General features: G+C 39.3%; 1 protein-coding gene across 2 annotated transcripts in view; it reads right to left on the bottom strand.

Annotated features, from left to right (window-relative positions):
• The window catches only part of LOC145993988 (tetraspanin-4-like), a 32,328-nt gene that overhangs the window by 6,051 nt on the left and 6,945 nt on the right, over positions 1-19,332 (bottom strand). For both annotated transcript variants that reach the window (XM_083130034.1, XM_083130027.1), the window contains exons 2-3: positions 4,963-5,151; positions 3,548-3,718 (exon numbers count right to left, since the gene is read on the bottom strand). In XM_083130034.1, coding sequence (XP_082986160.1) covers positions 3,548-3,718; positions 4,963-5,151 — 360 coding nt within the window. The remainder of the gene's footprint in view (positions 1-3,547; positions 3,719-4,962; positions 5,152-19,332) is intronic.

Below are 19,332 nucleotides of genomic sequence, written 5' to 3'. Positions count from 1 at the left end.
AAGATACGTGCCAAAAAATCCTGGAAGCGGACAATATACTCGGTGAGTCTTTTAAAAGAGGCTCCGTGGAAAATGCGCTCCTTGCATGTAGGCAACCTTGGTACACCTAAGAGAAGAGCGGGTTAGAGAACAGTCCAGGATATCGGTGCCAAGCATATTCGACAACATGACATGGCATGACATATCCTGGACTGTTCTCTGCCCCGCTCTTCTCTTCGGTGTACCAAGGTTGCCTACATGCAAGGAGCGCATTTTCCACAGGGCCTCTTTTAAAAGACTCACCCAGTATAATACATGATGCCAAAAGAAAACTTGGAAGAGAATAGTAGAAGAAAATTATGTTATAAAAATTTGGAAGAGGACAGTTGAACAAGAGGATGTCACAAGCAAACCTGGAAACGGACAGTAGATGAAAATAAGGTCACAAGAAAACCTGGAAGAGAACAGCAGAAGAAGAGGACGTCACAAGAGAACTTGTAAGAAGAAAGTAGAAGAAAATGGCGTCACAAATAACTTGGAAGAGGACAGTTAAAAAAGCGGATGTCGCAAGAAAGCTTGGAAGAGGACAATAGAAGAAGAGGATATCACAAGGAAACCTGGAAGAGAAGAGTAGAAGAGGAGGATGTTAGAAAAACCTGGAAAAGGACAGTAGAAGAAGAGGGTGTCAGAAGAAAACCTGGAAGGGGACAGTAGAAGATGAAGGGGTGATAAAAAAGCTTGGAAGAGGAAAGTAGAAGAGGAGGGTGTAACAAGAAAACTTGGAAGAGGACAGTAGAAGAATAGGATGTCAGAAGGAAACTTGGAAGAGGACATTAGTGAAAAAGGACGTCGCAAGAGAACTTGGAAGAAGACAATAGAAGAAGAGGATGTCACAAGAAAACTTGTAAGAGGACAGTAATAGAATAGGACGTTGCAAAAAAACCTGGAAGTGGACAGTAGAAGAAGAGGATATCACAAGGAAACCTGGAAGAGAAGAGGACAAGAAGAGGATGTTAGAAAAACCTGGAAAAGGACAGTAGAAGATAGGGTGTGATGAAAAAACTTGGAAGAGGAGAGTAGAAGAGGAGGACGTGACAAGGAAACTTTCAAGAGGACAGTAAAAGAAAAGGACGTCGCAAGAAAACTTGTAAGAGGACAGTATAAAAATTGGGTTTGACAAGGAAACTTGATAGAGGACAGAAGAAGTAGTCACAAGAAATCCCGGAAGAGAAGAGCAGAAGTAGGGGATGTCCGATGAAAACTTGGAAGAGGACAGTCGAAGAAGAGGATGTCACAACAAAACTTGTAAGAGGACAGTAAAAGAAAAGGACGTCGCAAGAAAACCTGCTAGTGGACAGTAGAAGAAGAGGATATCACAAGGAAACCTGGAAGAGAAGAGTAGAAGAAGACTATGTCAGAAGAAAACTTGGAAGAGGACATTAGTGAAAAAGGACGTCGCAAGATAACTTGGAAGAGGACAATAGAAGAAGAGAATGTCAGAAGAAAACGTGTAAAAGAACAGTAGTGGAAAAGGATGTCGCAAGAGAACTTGTAAGAGGACAGTAAAAGGAGAGGATGTCAGAAGAAAACTTGGAAGAGAAAAGTAGATGGAGAGGATATCCCAAGAAAACCTGGAAGAGAACAGCAGAAGAAGACTATATCAGAAGAAAACTTGGAACAGTACAGTAGAAGAAGAGGATATGACAAGAAAACCTGGAACAGGACAGTAGAAGTAGAAGATATCACGAGAAAACTTGTAACAGAACAGCAGATGAAGAGGATGTCAGAATAAAACCTGGAAGAGGACAATGGAAGAAGAGTGTTGTCAGAAGATGACCTGGAATAGGACAGCAGAAGAAGAGTGTGTGATAAGAAAACTTGGAAGAGGACAGTAGAAGAAGAGGGCGTGACAAGAAAACTTTCAAGAGGACAGTAAAGGAAGAAGGTGTCACAAGAAAACTTGTAAAGAAAAGGACGTCACAAGAAAACATGGAAGAGAACAGCATTGATTGATTGATTGATTTGCTTTATTTTTACCTCTCATCTTGTGCCACTTTTGGCTAATTTGCGAAGATGGGAATGAGTGATGATATTATGAATAACAGATGAATGGACACTCACAAACACCCATCCCCAATCCAGGTTTCGAGACCCTTGGCATCTTAGCGCGATGTTCTAACCATTTCGCTAAGTGGACTGACGGAAGAGAACAGTAGAGGAAGAGGATGTCAGAAGAAATCTTGGAAGAGGACAGTACAAGAAAAGGACGTTGCAAGAAAGCTTGGAAGATGATAATAGAAGAAGAGGATATCACAAGAAAACCTGGAAGAGAACAGCAGAAAAAGAGGATGTCAGAAGAAGATCTGGAAGAGAACAGTAGAAGAAGAGGGTGTCAGAAGAAAACCTGGTAGAGGACAGTAGAAGAAAACTTGGAAGAGGGCAGTAGAAGGAGAAGGTGTGATATGAAAACATGGAGTAAAACAGGAGAAGAAGAGGACGTGACAAGAGAACTCGGAACATGACAGTAGAAGAAGAGGATGTCACAAGAAGACATGGAAGAAAAAATCAGTAGAAGATCATGTCACAGGATAACTTGGAACTTGACGTCACAAGAAAATCTATAAGAAAAAAGCAGAAGAGGATCACATCACAAGAAAACTTGGAAGAGAACTCTAGATGAAGAGGATATCACGAGGAAATCTAGAAGAGAACAGCATATGAAGAGGATGTTACAAAACACGTGCAAGAGGACAGTAGAAGAAGAGGATGTCACAAAAACCTAGGCAGAATCAGCAGAAGAAGAAGGTGTCACAAGAGAACTTCGAAGAGAACGGCATAAGGAGAGGATGTCACAAAAAAAACTTGGAAGAGATAGCAAGCAGTAGAAGAAGAAGGTGTGATATAAAAACTTGGAGGAAGACAGTAGAAGAAGAGGGCATGACAAGAGAACTCGAAACAGGACAGTAGGAGAAGAGGGTGTCACAAGAAAACATGGAAGAGAAAATCAGAAGAGCATGCCACAAGATAACTTGGTAGATGACGTCACAAGAAAATCTAGAAGAGAACAGCAGAAGAAGATCACATCACAAGAAAACTTGGAAGGGGACTGTAGATGAAGAGGATGTCAGAAGGACATTTAGAAGAGAACAGCATAAGAAGAGGATGTTACAAATAACCTGGAAGAGGACAGTAGAAGAAGAGGATATCACAAAAAACCTAGACGAGAGCAGGAGAAGAATAAGGTGTCACAACTTCGAAGAGAACAGCATAAGAAGAGGATATCACAAGAAAACCTGGAAGAGAAAGCAGTAGAAGAAGAGGACATCTCAAACAGGTGAAAAATATAAAACATGGAATGAGTTTAACTAGTTTACACATTGAAAAGTTTCACTGAAGAAGCAGCTGGGATTAAGTGAACTGAACTTCACTGAGAAAGCGAAAGAAAACCTTTCACAATTGTGAGGAATCCTACAACTCCATGAACAAATTGAAATGTAAAATGTATTTATGCTTTCTGTGTGTATTCGCAAGAAACTTCTGTAACAGAGATAGTCCTATTGATACTCACTGTAATCTGCAGATTGTTCCAAGCTTCTTGGTTCCTGGAGTCAACGTTGTACTGGTTGAAGCTTTGTATGAGAGACCGCTTAAGGTTGTAGTAGAAGTCGTCCTCTGAAGACAGAGCCATGGCGCCTGCGACTATTTCCAGGATCAGGATAATCACAAGTATCGCAGCAAACTGCAAGAACATGAAAATACATAAGGTTCTTACATACGTATATCATCAGTTTCCTATCAGGGACGTGCTCAAGCTACTCTTAATATGGTTCTGGCATTTGACGTGCACTTTTGTGCAAACGAGCGTCTAAGGTGGTTGTATCCAGTTATGATCGTAGACTGTAAGTTTAGGTCTACATGTGTTGCCTACGCGTAATCTATAGGTAGATTACCATGGTTTATAGCTTACATACTATACTTAGACAGTGTAAACTACTCAAAAAGAATCAACCTATTTGAAAGAAAGTTGCATTTTTCAATTGTGTTTCTTATTTCTTTCTCTGTGTCCCCTTTTCTCACTTACCTGTTTCTTTCTTTCTCTCACACTTGAATATATTTCTCTCTCTCTTTCTCTTCCTCCCGCTGGATTCCCTATTTGTTTATTTCTTTCTTTCTTTTCCAATCTCTCGATTCCCTATTTCTTTCTTTACCCATCTCTCGATTCCCTATTTCTTTCTTTTCCCATCTCTCAATTCCCTGTTTCTTTCCTTATTTCCTTCCCCCCTCTCTCTCTCTCTCTTCCCAACTTCTCTTTGCCCACTCTGTCGCTTCTCCAGGGCTTTCTTTCTCGCTTCACTATTTCTTTCTCCCTGTCTCTCGCTTTCGTGTTTTTTCCTTTCCCCCTCTCTCGATTCCCTATTTCATTTTTCTTTCTTTCTCTCTCTCCTTCCCCTAGTTCTACTTCTCCCTCTAAAATCTCCTCTATTTCTTTTTCTCTATATTGTTCTTTCTCGCTTCGCTATTTCTTTCTTCCTCTCTCGCTTCCCTATTTCTTTATTTCTCTCTCTCGCTTTCCTATTTCTTCCTCTGTCTATTTGCCGCATTTGTATCTCTCTTCCACCCTCTTTCTAGTCATGTGTGTATTTATGTCCTTCTCATTCTCTACAGATTCCTTCATCTCAGTCTTTCTGTCTCCCCTAAGCACTTCTTTAGTGTGATGGCATGCAAACATGATACCAATACATCATGTAACTTACGGACATAACTTTTCAATTTAAAACACCCTAGGTGAATTTTCTGCGGGCGCACATGGTACGGTGCTTTCGGATCCATTTCAAACTGCAGATTCATTCCAAATTAGGCCATGTGTGCATAAATGGAAATTAAAATTCAAATGAAGGGAAATGAACGAGACTTTATGTAAGCATCTAACGGAAAATACTTTCTAAATTTTAAAGATGAGATGAATGCTCATTGGTCACTTACCACGATCAGCATCACTTTGTTTTCCTGGATGGCCCCACAGCAGCCAAGAAAAGCGACGATGAAGATGATGATTCCCACCACGATGAGGATGATGGGGGGTGCGGTGACCTTGTCTTCCAGAAGATGGCCATATCCGCCGACATCGCTATAGATGAGGCTTCCAATGACCACCAAAGCAATGCCTGAAACCTAAAAGTGGACATCAGTGTGTATTGAGTCACTATAGGTTAATATGCATTTGCAGTACAAGTATTCACCAGTTGCTAATCACTATTTTAGACAAGGATTGGATTTATTGTGAAGCCGTACCGAAGGTTGAAGGTGTATTTATCCATGAAATAGAATACGAAATCTGTGTGAAGTGTTGCACTATGTAGAAAGAAAAAATAAGTCAGATAACTGAAGACAAGGAATCTTACAAAGGCACATTTCCTGATGTGTGATGTCAGGTGCTATCTTCTTCACAAGCAATAAACCCATTAGTAGTATGTTTGATACTACGGACAGTGCCGGAAAGGAAGAGTTTCTCTCCAGCAGCTTTGCTACACTTAAAACTTGCTTAACATGAGCATATGAGTTTTTTGCTCAAGTGTGGAGCTCTTCCTAATTTAAGATTTTTGTAAAAATGCCCTCGGGAATTTTTCAGAAAGGAAGAGTTTTTCAGATTGATTTGTGCATACTTAAAACTTGCTCAACATGTCCATTTGTTCAAGTGTAGTACCTGCCTAACCCAAGAGTTTTGTAATCGGAAAGTATCAACCCCCATCAAGCAGATTTTTGTCTATAAACTTGTATCCATACCCACCTATACATATTTACTTCAGGTTTAAGTTCAATTGGATACCATTCAATTTGCTTATCCAATATTAAAACAATACAATATGCAGAGCCTACCTCTAGAATTGCTTCGTGTTTGCATGTTTCTCCTCTGTGTCAGTGTGTGGAATTCCCGAGACGGTAGTATTGATTTTTGCTTTACCCTCAGCGCCAGTATTTACAGAAATTCCCGAGTATTGCATCATTCAGTATTGTGAGACTGACTGAGGAGAATAGATGTGTTGATACAGTACTTCTCATACTTACAGGTTTAAATTCATATTGAACAATATAAAATCTGTTATTTGTTGTAATCCACTCATATTTAGAGTCAAGCTTATATTTGTCCCAGCCTGTTATACATAACAAGGTCATTGCTATTCAAGATATGCATGTTTGTGCAGGCATTTGCGCTGGGTCAATGTGAATGATTTTCCACTTGTGGGCTATTGGCTTTACAACCTGTCATAAGATTAATATTAATAATATTAATCCATAGAGATTAGATTTAAAACCCAGGAAATTTTATATAAATACCAAAGCCAAAATATTAAGTGTATACACACCTACACACATACACACACACACAAAGCACACAGCTGAACCCAACTGATATTTTTTATTCAGTATAAAGTTTTGAATTGAATCCCAGGAAATTGTATATAATAAACAACAGCAAAAATGCCGAATCAAAAATATTGCAATCAGTGCAATAAAAATATATTTAGCTCTAATTGGGCCAGACACCAAAAAATTTGTAACCCAGATAAATACAGAACTCCCACAAAAATTTGCCCCAAATGCAATAGAAAATACAGCATGCAATACTTCACATATACACATAAAGATACTTGCTCTGCTTTGCCCTCTCAACCATCCACATCTGCTCTGAAAAGAAGGCACGAAGTACGTCTTAATGCCAGAGCAGCAAAACAGCCACGCCATGAACCTATCCGTAGCAGTTTTAACGGCCAATTAAGGGATCACCGTTTTGTATCAGAGCCAAGATGCGGCATTGAGAATTTCTTGAACAGTGTAAATCCTAATGTGCAGGCAATTCTAAATGCACAAAATGGCTCTTATAAGCTCTCCCTCAAATTGTTTGTACAATATAAGAAACCAAATGACACAAAATTTACACACCCCCACGTAACAGAAACTGTACCGGTATATTCAAACGCAAATTTAGACACAATAATAAGCAGGTTGATGGATCAATTGAACATCAAACACTCTGAATTTGCGGCAAAAGAGTCAGGATGGAGCCTATGCGGTTCATCACACAAGTTATATGTTAATATTTCTGAATTCAGCCCATTGCAAGGATCTACATATGTGCCATTACCTGCCAATATCAAAAACAAAAGAGCCGTGGTCAATATAAAAAATAATGACGCGAAATGCTTTTTGTGGTGTATATTAGCTGCTTTGTATCCAGTTTCAAGGAATCCTGAGAGAATAACTTATTACAAACAGCATGAGCACGATTTTGACGATGCAATGGAGGGTTTGGAATATCCAATGTCTGTTCAGAATATTGACAAATTTGAAAAAAAGGCCAGGCACATCAATGGCAAACAATTATCTATTAATGTATTTATTTGTTCCACTGGCAATTGCCCGATAGCACCTCTCAGAATCAGTACAATTGATGATGAATCTGCTATTCCGATTGATCTGCTCTTAATTGAAGGGGATGATACATACCATTATACTCTGATACATAATCTTGAAGCTATGGTGAGAACACAACTAGACAAATCCAATACAATATTCAAGTTGTGCAGAAGATGCTTAACTATATTTGATGGTCAAAAAATGGTAAATGGGGTTCGTGAAAAAATGCAGAAATTGCCAAAAACAAGTTAATTGAGCATCTGAAATACTGTGCGAACCATAAACCTGTTCATATGGTGATGCCCAATCCAAGTGAAAATTGCAAATTCAAAAAGTCTGAAGCCTTGTTGGAACACCCAGCATATATTGTCTGGGATTCCGAATCAAATCTCAAATCTCTTGCATTCTGTAGCCCAGATCCCGAAGAATCTTCAAGTACACCATACCAGCAACATGAACCTTCCAGCTTTTGTTTTATGGTTATACGGGATGGTGTTGTTATTAAAGAATATTCATACAAGGGACCAAATGCCATCAAAATATTTGCACATAGAATAGAAAATGTGTGCCGTGACATAGCATCTAACATCTTATTAATATCAAAGCCTATGTTGCCTTTAACAGAGGAACAGATTGAAGATTTCAACAATACAGAAAAATGTCCGGTATGTGATTCTGAATTTTCAGATACAAATATCAAGGTACATCACCATTCTCATACAGATGGTCGATATAAACAGGCCCTGTGTAATAGCTGCAATATTAAGATCAAGAGACCAAAATTTATCCCCGTATTTTGCCACGGAGCATCCAATTATGATTTCCATCATCTGATCAGGTACGAGGGGTTTGAGAAGCAGAATTTAAATATTTTAGCTGAAAATGATGAGAAATATATATCTATTAGCAAGATAATTAAAGTTGATGGTGTTCTTATTCACATAAGATTTCTTGATTCTTACAGATTTTTATCTGCTAGCCTGGATACACTGGCCACTCAATTACCTGATGATAAATTAAAAATCACACGTGCATTGTTTCCAAATCAGGACCTGAAATTAATTAGGCGGAAGGGTGTATATCCATATGACTATGTTACAGATTTTTCTAAATTTGATGAGTGTTCCCTGCCACCACAAGAAGAGTTCTACAGCAAAATCAGAGGATCTGGAATCACTGATGATGATTATCACCATGCTCAGTTGATGTGGAACAATTTAAAATGCAAGACATTTGGTGATTATCACATGGCATATTTAAAACTTGATGTCACCCTCTTAGCTGATATATTGCAGGCATTCAGAAAATCTTCCATGCAAAATTATGGACTGGACCCAGTGTATTTTTACAGTGCCCCGGGCCTAGCATGGTCTGCAATGTTTTTCAACACCAAAAAGCAATTGGATCTGATCCACGATCAAGATATGTATCTGTTTATGGAGAAATGTATAAGAGGTGGGATGGTGCAATGTTCCCAGAGATATGCCAGAGCAAATAACAAGTATATGCCTGATTATGATCCAGCACGGCCATCAAATTATATACTGTATGTAGATGCAAACAACCTCTATGGTCATGCCATGATGAAAAAACTGCCATATGCAGGGCTTGAATGGGTTGAAGATTTCAATATTGAGGATCTTCAGGATTTTGATGACAGTGAATATGGCCTCTTCTTAGAGGTTGATCTGACAATTCCTGATGATTTGCACAATAAATTTTCTGATCTGCCCCCAATTCCTGAGGTTCAGTGCTCACCTGGCTCTAAACAGAAGAAGCTCATGATGACCCTGGAGCCAAAACAGGATTATGTCATATATTACAAAAACCTCCAGTTCCTGATGAAACATGGTGTTCAAGTGATCAAAGTTGGAAAAGTTTTGAGGTTCAGGCACTCAAGATGGTTGAAGCCATACATTGATACAAACACAGAGCTTCGAACATCTGCAAAGAGCCAATTTGATAAGGGCTTGTTTAAATTGATGGTGAATTCAGTGTATGGCAAAACTATTGAAAATGTCAGAAAACATACCGATGTTAAAATAATTACTGACCCCAGCCGGAGCAAAAAATTGGTTGCAAAGCCTAATTTCAATTACAGAAGAATTTATGATGAGCACATGGCACTTTTCAACATGATGAAAACAAAGATCAAATTTGATAAACCTATTTATGTAGGGGCTGTGATATTGGAATTGTCCAAATTACATATGTTAACATTGTATTATGATATGCTGAAACCTTTTTATGGTGATCGTGTAAAATTATTGTACATGGACACGGATAGTTTTATTCTTGATATTCAAACAGAAGATGTTTATCAAGATATGTCACAACCTGAATTGTTTCAATACTTTGATACCAGTGAACATACAAAGATTCAACCCTACAACAAAAAGGTGCCTGGCAAGTTAAAAGATGAGACGCTTGGTGATGTTATTGTGGAATTTGCTGGGTTAAGAGCCAAGATGTACACTTTTGAGACATGTAGTGGTGCTGTTGCCAAAAAGGCCAAGGGCATTGGCAACAGCACCACTACATGTCTCAAAAGTGTACATCTTGGCTCTTAACCCAGCAAATTCCACAATAACATCACCAAGCGTCTCATCTTTTAACTTGCCAGGCACCTTTTTGTTGTAGGGTTGAATCTTTGTATGTTCACTGGTATCAAAGTATTGAAACAATTCAGGTTGTGACATATCTTGATAAACATCTTCTGTTTGAATATCAAGAATAAAACTATCCGTGTCCATGTACAATAATTTTACACGATCACCATAAAAAGGTTTCAGCATATCATAATACAATGTTAACATATGTAATTTGGACAATTCCAATATCACAGCCCCTACATAAATAGGTTTATCAAATTTGATCTTTGTTTTCATCATGTTGAAAAGTGCCATGTGCTCATCATAAATTCTTCTGTAATTGAAATTAGGCTTTGCAACCAATTTTTTGCTCCGGCTGGGGTCAGTAATTATTTTAACATCGGTATGTTTTCTGACATTTTCAATAGTTTTGCCATACACTGAATTCACCATCAATTTAAACAAGCCCTTATCAAATTGGCTCTTTGCAGATGTTCGAAGCTCTGTGTTTGTATCAATGTATGGCTTCAACCATCTTGAGTGCCTGAACCTCAAAACTTTTCCAACTTTGATCACTTGAACACCATGTTTCATCAGGAACTGGAGGTTTTTGTAATATATGACATAATCCTGTTTTGGCTCCAGGGTCATCATGAGCTTCTTCTGTTTAGAGCCAGGTGAGCACTGAACCTCAGGAATTGGGGGCAGATCAGAAAATTTATTGTGCAAATCATCAGGAATTGTCAGATCAACCTCTAAGAAGAGGCCATATTCACTGTCATCAAAATCCTGAAGATCCTCAATATTGAAATCTTCAACCCATTCAAGCCCTGCATATGGCAGTTTTTTCATCATGGCATGACCATAGAGGTTGTTTGCATCTACATACAGTATATAATTTGATGGCCGTGCTGGATCATAATCAGGCATATACTTGTTATTTGCTCTGGCATATCTCTGGGAACATTGCACCATCCCACCTCTTATACATTTCTCCATAAACAGATACATATCTTGATCGTGGATCAGATCCAATTGCTTTTTGGTGTTGAAAAACATTGCAGACCATGCTAGGCCCGGGGCACTGTAAAAATACACTGGGTCCAGTCCATAATTTTGCATGGAAGATTTTCTGAATGCCTGCAATATATCAGCTAAGAGGGTGACATCAAGTTTTAAATATGCCATGTGATAATCACCAAATGTCTTGCATTTTAAATTGTTCCACATCAACTGAGCATGGTGATAATCATCATCAGTGATTCCAGATCCTCTGATTTTGCTGTAGAACTCTTCTTGTGGTGGCAGGGAACACTCATCAAATTTAGAAAAATCTGTAACATAGTCATATGGATATACACCCTTCCGCCTAATTAATTTCAGGTCCTGATTTGGAAACAATGCACGTGTGATTTTTAATTTATCATCAGGTAATTGAGTGGCCAGTGTATCCAGGCTAGCAGATAAAAATCTGTAAGAATCAAGAAATCTTATGTGAATAAGAACACCATCAACTTTAATTATCTTGCTAATAGATATATATTTCTCATCATTTTCAGCTAAAATATTTAAATTCTGCTTCTCAAACCCCTCGTACCTGATCAGATGATGGAAATCATAATTGGATGCTCCGTGGCAAAATACGGGGATAAATTTTGGTCTCTTGATCTTAATATTGCAGCTATTACACAGGGCCTGTTTATATCGACCATCTGTATGAGAATGGTGATGTACCTTGATATTTGTATCTGAAAATTCAGAATCACATACCGGACATTTTTCTGTATTGTTGAAATCTTCAATCTGTTCCTCTGTTAAAGGCAACATAGGCTTTGATATTAATAAGATGTTAGATGCTATGTCACGGCACACATTTTCTATTCTATGTGCAAATATTTTGATGGCATTTGGTCCCTTGTATGAATATTCTTTAATAACAACACCATCCCGTATAACCATAAAACAAAAGCTGGAAGGTTCATGTTGCTGGTATGGTGTACTTGAAGATTCTTCGGGATCTGGGCTACAGAATGCAAGAGATTTGAGATTTGATTCGGAATCCCAGACAATATATGCTGGGTGTTCCAACAAGGCTTCAGACTTTTTGAATTTGCAATTTTCACTTGGATTGGGCATCACCATATGAACAGGTTTATGGTTCGCACAGTATTTCAGATGCTCAATTAACTTGTTTTTGGCAATTTCTGCATTTTTTCACGAACCCCATTTACCATTTTTTGACCATCAAATATAGTTAAGCATCTTCTGCACAACTTGAATATTGTATTGGATTTGTCTAGTTGTGTTCTCACCATAGCTTCAAGATTATGTATCAGAGTATAATGGTATGTATCATCCCCTTCAATTAAGAGCAGATCAATCGGAATAGCAGATTCATCATCAATTGTACTGATTCTGAGAGGTGCTATCGGGCAATTGCCAGTGGAACAAATAAATACATTAATAGATAATTGTTTGCCATTGATGTGTCTGGCCTTTTTTTCAAATTTGTCAATATTCTGAACAGACATTGGATATTCCAAACCCTCCATTGCATCGTCAAAATCGTGCTCATGCTGTTTGTAATAAGTTATTCTCTCAGGATTCCTTGAAACTGGATACAAAGCAGCTAATATACACCACAAAAAGCATTTCGCGTCATTATTTTTTATATTGACCACGGCTCTTTTGTTTTTGATATTGGCAGGTAATGGCACATATGTAGATCCTTGCAATGGGCTGAATTCAGAAATATTAACATATAACTTGTGTGATGAACCGCATAGGCTCCATCCTGACTCTTTTGCCGCAAATTCAGAGTGTTTGATGTTCAATTGATCTATCAACCTGCTTATTATTGTGTCTAAATTTGCGTTTGAATATACCGGTACAGTTTCTGTTACGTGGGGGTGTGTAAATTTTGTGTCATTTGGTTTCTTATATTGTACAAACAATTTGAGGGAGAGCTTATAAGAGCCATTTTGTGCATTTAGAATTGCCTGCACATTAGGATTTACACTGTTCAAGAAATTCTCAATGCCGCATCTTGGCTCTGATACAAAACGGTGATCCCTTAATTGGCCGTTAAAACTGCTACGGATGGGTTCATGGCGTGGCTGTTTTGCTGCTCTGGCATTAAGACGTACTTCGTGCCTTCTTTTCAGAGCAGATGTGGATGGTTGAGAGGGCAAAGCAGAGCAAGTATCTTTATGTGTATATGTGAAGTATTGCATGCTGTATTTTCTATTGCATTTGGGGCAAATTTTTGTGGGAGTTCTGTATTTATCTGGGTTACAAATTTTTTGGTGTCTGGCCCAATTAGAGCTAAATATATTTTTATTGCACTGATTGCAATATTTTTGATTCGGCATTTTTGCTGTTGTTTATTATATACAATTTCCTGGGATTCAATTCAAAACTTTATACTGAATAAAAAATATCAGTTGGGTTCAGCTGTGTGCTTTGTGTGTGTGTGTATGTGTGTAGGTGTGTATACACTTAATATTTTGGCTTTGGTATTTATATAAAATTTCCTGGGTTTTAAATCTAATCTCTATGGATTAATATTATTAATATTAATCTTATGACAGGTTGTAAAGCCAATAGCCCACAAGTGGAAAATCATTCACATTGACCCAGCGCAAATGCCTGCACAAACATGCATATCTTGAATAGCAATGACCTTGTTATGTATAACAGGCTGGGACAAATATAAGCTTGACTCTAAATATGAGTGGATTACAACAAATAACAGATTTTATATTGTTCAATATGAATTTAAACCTGTAAGTATGAGAAGTACTGTATCAACACATCTATTCTCCTCAGTCAGTCTCACAATACTGAATGATGCAATACTCGGGAATTTCTGTAAATACTGGCGCTGAGGGTAAAGCAAAAATCAATACTACCGTCTCGGGAATTCCACACACTGACACAGAGGAGAAACATGCAAACACGAAGCAATTCTAGAGGTAGGCTCTGCATATTGTATTGTTTTAATATTGGATAAGCAAATTGAATGGTATCCAATTGAACTTAAACCTGAAGTAAATATGTATAGGTGGGTATGGATACAAGTTTATAGACAAAAATCTGCTTGATGGGGGTTGATACTTTCCGAAACAAAACTCTTGGGTTAGGCAGGTACTACACTTGAACAAATGGACATGTTGAGCAAGTTTTAAGTATGCACAAATCAATCTGAAAAACTCTTCCTTTCTGAAAAATTCCCGAGGGCATTTTTACAAAAATCTTAAATTAGGAAGAGCTCCACACTTGAGCAAAAAACTCATATGCTCATGTTAAGCAAGTTTTAAGTGTAGCAAAGCTGCTGGAGAGAAACTCTTCCTTTCCGGCACTGTCCGTAGTATCAAACATACTACTCCCATTGATAGTTTCTGCCTTCAGAAAATACTAATGAGTAGGTTACTTACAATGCATAACATTGCTCGATGTTTAAAATGAGCAATGTGAACATTTTTGTTCAAATTTACAATATGAATACGAAATGTCATACAAATAATACACTGTATGGACTAGGGATGGCCAAACGGATCCGAAAATTCCGGATCTGGATCCGGATCCGAAAGTTCTGGATCCGAGAGTTTCGTATCTCAATCCCATTATAATATTACCACACCTTAAAAGGTATTATGATCTTCGATTAAAAAGAAACTTTTCATTAGTTAGTCCTACAAGATTTTTTTTCAAGTGTTGTTCCTAAAATACTTTGCTCCGCATCCGCTAACACACTCGTGTACAAAAATAATCTTACTTGTTTAACATAAAATGTCAGAGGTGATTTTGTAAATGCCATTGAAACGAATATGTATTCATTCGAATGTATTAGAAATGGAAACACACATAAATCTGAGACATTCCATTCCAGGATGAAACCTTTAACACATTTAACAAGATAGAAATGTTATACAAAAATTATACAATTCTTCCTTAGGGCCCTTCTATACACCTGCCAAGTTTCATGGAAATCGGAAGGGGACACTTAGATAACCTTCCTTGTAAGTGTGTTAATTACAAATCGCGCACGCGCGCGCACACACTATATATATATACAGGGTGTTGCAAAATACCTGTTACAACGCTTGGGAGGTGGTTCGACAAGTAAAAACGAGGAAAAAATGTCATGTGAAAAAATGTCGAAATCGGCACCGTTTGCGAGTGACAGGCGTGCGAAAATCGCCTCACACCATGCGTAAAGTACAATAACTCAAGAAGGAAGAAAGATATCAATGTCGGAATAAAAGAATACAAACAAAATCGTGCCTGACGAATACAATGGTGCAGCAATTGAGGCCCAGTGTAAATTGCGCAAAGTGACTCTCAAAGAAAGTGGGGAATCCCGATGGAAAATATAGGAAATTTACTACTATTTTCTACATAATGTTGAGATCGGAATGTAGGCAGTAAAAAATGACGACGTATGTCCACATGTCCCACTACTGCTGGGACACCGTCCCACACTCGGGAAATAGGAAATTCACTCGAAAATGACGCTATGCCGTCAAATTACGCTCAGATTGATTTCAGCTAATTGGTACAGAAAGCTCCACTAGAGGCGCTGTGAGTGTAGGTCACCTGTTACGTATTAGTGTTGGTGGATACTACGTAGAGACTGTAGTCGACCGTTGTTTTTCCTGTCTTGTTCTGCGTCTCGCAGCGTGGAGTTTAGTCTGGCGTGTGTGTATGGTTGAATTGCGCTAAGGAATACTGTACGTAGAGTACGTATTCCCGTGTTCTTTCTCGGTTTGCAACAACTGCGTGGACACCTGTGTGACATTACGTGGGTGCTAATCACGGTAGTTGTGATCCGTCACTCGGAGGGAAAGTGCCCCTGTTTCTGGGCAGTTCTCGAACAAGACAATGGTGGAGTACTCTACCCACGAGCTTGCTGATATGCATCTCGTTTATGGAGAGGCAAACCGAAACAGCCGTGAAGCACGTCGTTTGTATCACGAACGTTTTCCCAATAGGCGATTACCAGCACATGCACTCTTTCAAAGACTTGATGCTCGACTGCGTGAAACTGGATCTCTACTACCCCGTAGGTGGGATTGTGGAAGACCCCGCACTGTGCGCACTGTGCAATTTGAAGAGGACGTGTTGGACGCGATACGAGACCGTCCTGACACCAGCACACGTGTCATTGCTCGTACTCAACAAACCCACCATAGCAATGTGTTCCGCGTTCTTCGAGAGGAGGGATTGCACCCATACAAATTGCATAAGGTGCACCACATACTGCCCACGGACTTTCCCCTACGCATGGATTTCTGCCAATGGTACGTGCAACAAACTCTTTCCATTCCAGAGTTCCCAACAATAGTTTTGTGGACCGATGAGGCAATGTTCACCAGGGACGGCATGTTCAATAGCCACAACAGCCACGTCTGGGATATGGACAATCCGCATGCAATCATTGTGCGCCATCATCAACATAGGTTCGCAGTGAATGTGTGGTGTGGCGTAGTAGGTGACCACTTGATAGGCCCGTACATTTTGCCATCTACTTTGTGTGGTGGGAATTATCGGGTGTTTCTACATGACGTATTACCTGAACTTTTGGAAAACGTGCCACTGGCAGGTAGACAACGTATCTGGTTTCAACACGACGGCGCCCCCGCACATTTCGACCGGGGAGCCAGAGCCTTACTCAACGATATTTTCGGCGATCGTTGGATTGGCAGGGGTGGACCTTTACCGTGGCCACCTCGTTCCCCCGACCTCACACCACTGGATTTCTTTGTGTGGGGAGAAATGAAAAGGCTCGTGTATGAAACCCCTGTGGAAAGTGCTGAGGATCTCGTTGCTCGTGTTAGTGCCGCTGCTGGGACAATTGGTGACATGCCAGAGGTATTTGCACGTACCAGACAATCAGTGCTTCGCCGATGCCATCTTTGTCTTGAAGTCAATGGCGGACATTTTCAACAACATCTCTGAGTATACCGGTGTTTGTGTGAGCCCCTATCAGCACCACATAGTGTCCTTTAGTGAAAGGTACGAGTGAAGATGCTGGATATCGCTGTACTTCATACCGTCGATCTGCATGTGCGGAGGTTGTGCGCTTCTCAGTGGAATCCCTTCCAGATGTGCTGTGCCTGGAAATGTTACATGCCATTGTGTGCGTTTTCTCGCCATTCTCCGTCTTCATTCCTTCGAGGATTACCCACTTTCTTTGGGGAGCTCTCTTGTAGTATATGTACAGCCTAACGACATGTGGCCATTGTTTAACTTTTGTTTTTCGTACTGCAAAGTAGTGTGTCAACATTAAGCGATTGAAAACTTTTTTTTATGATTTTCCAGTATTTTTTTCCATTTGGGATGGTGTCCCAGCAGTAGTGAGACATGCGACAAATTGGTTTCTTTTCTTCGAACCGCAATGTGAACCGTGTACAACAGGAGATTTGCAGTTATTTTCCTATTTCCCGGGTGTGGGACGGTGTCCCAGCAGTAGTGGGACATGTGGACATACGTCGCCATTTTTTACTGGCTACATTCCGATTTCAACATTATGTAGAAGATAGTAGTAAATTTCTTGTATTTTCCATCAGGGGATTCCCCACTTTCTTTGAGAGTCCCCTTGCGCAATTTACACTGGGCCTCAATTGATGCACCATTGTATTCACCAGGTACGATTTTGTTTGTATTATTTTATTCCGACATTGCTGTATTTCTTCCTTCTTGAGTTATTGTACTTTACACATGGTGTGAGGCGATTTTCGCACGCCTGTCACTCGAAAACGGTGCCGATTTCGACATTTTTTCACATGACATTTTTTCCTTGTTTTTACTTGTAGAATCACCTCCCAAGCGTTGTAACAGGTATTTTGCAACACCCTGTGTATATATATATTGTGTGTGTGTGTGTGTGTGTGTGTGTGTGTGTGTGTGTGTGTGTGTGTGTGTGTGTGTGTGTGTGTGTGTGTGTGTGTGTGTGTGTGTGTGTATTATCAGGTAACAATATGTTATAAACACATTCTTACTTTCCAAAGAAGAGCTCATGTGGGATGGTCAAACGGATCCGGATCCGAGAAATCCGGATCCGTTTGGACCCGGATTCGAAAATTCCGGATCTGGCCTTACCTAGTTAGGACAGTTACTGGTAAAAGAAAATAGGACACCTAGATAATGAAATACTCTTATCCTGTGCAGGTCGTTATGTGTGTTGCCTAACTCTACGACAGTGGCAGAAGTTTCCATTGAAAATGTTCTATTAAAATCAACATAACGACGTATAGTTAGGCAACACACGTAGGTGTCCCATTTTTATTACCGGTGACTGTACAATGTAGTTTGATGTAATTTAGTTAATAACTTTATGAGTTTTATGTCGCCCACAGATTAATCGCAAAAACCATTATCCAGAGACAAATTCTAGGTCTAGTATCCATTTCGTTGACCATATCTTTGGTTTGATTTGGTGTTTTAAGTCCACTTTATGCACAGTAAGGCTAATCGGGACTGGACCTACAGTTTAAAGTGGGATACGAACCACTATGTGCCTCCACCGGGTATCGAACCCGGGACCCCTTGATTACAAGGCAACGACGCTACCACTGCGCCATCGGGGAGGCCTCCGTTGACCATATCTCAAAAGCTCGCTTAGAGCTCTGCAGACCCCAGTAACTTCTTTCGAACAGCAAATATTTCTTCTCATCTCGCATACAATTTTGTATCAGCAGTGTTCTCTCGTATTTTCTGAAATTATTATTTCACTACCATTTTGTAAAAGTCGCTTAGTTATCCTTGCGTCTGTACGCTTTAAAAAATAATATGCATGAATTATTCCAAGTAAATCCGTTTAAGTTCTTTCACATGATTTTGTGCAATTTTCACAGTTTTTAATAAAGATTACAGTGGTTCTATCTATCGTGAAAAATGTCTAATAATATCACATGCCTTGCTTCACAATGTATTGACCTTATGTCAATGCCTCTTCTTCTGAAATGTTTACACAAATGTCTCGAACGTTGTGATTTGTCTCTCGTATATACATTGTGAATTCTTAAAGGGAATTCCAAATAATGAGGAAATAGCAGCAGCTTGCGTGATATTCTGAATCGTCATTTCCTGCTTGGGACGGAAAAAAAATCATCCAAGCGGTACGTAACATAAAACGCATTTTTTCAAGAAGCAAAAGTGCTCTATCTATCGTGTCAACATTTTAAGAGCATTGACCTAGTCATTGTTTATATTATTTACAGGTAAAGGTAAAGTGTTCCCCTGTGCACGCCATGAAGGCGTATAGGGGGTGTGGGGGTAACGCCCCACACTTTCTTGATCCGGTCGTGAGTGGGGGTGATGTGATCAGCATCACGCCCCTGAC

This window comes from Lepisma saccharinum, chromosome 1 (genome assembly GCF_977018435.1).
Source record: "Lepisma saccharinum chromosome 1, izLepSacc3.1, whole genome shotgun sequence".
Taxonomy (NCBI): domain Eukaryota; kingdom Metazoa; phylum Arthropoda; class Insecta; order Zygentoma; family Lepismatidae; genus Lepisma; species Lepisma saccharinum.
The sequence above is the reverse complement of the archived record's forward strand: the minus strand, read 5'-3'. Positions and strand labels throughout refer to the sequence as shown.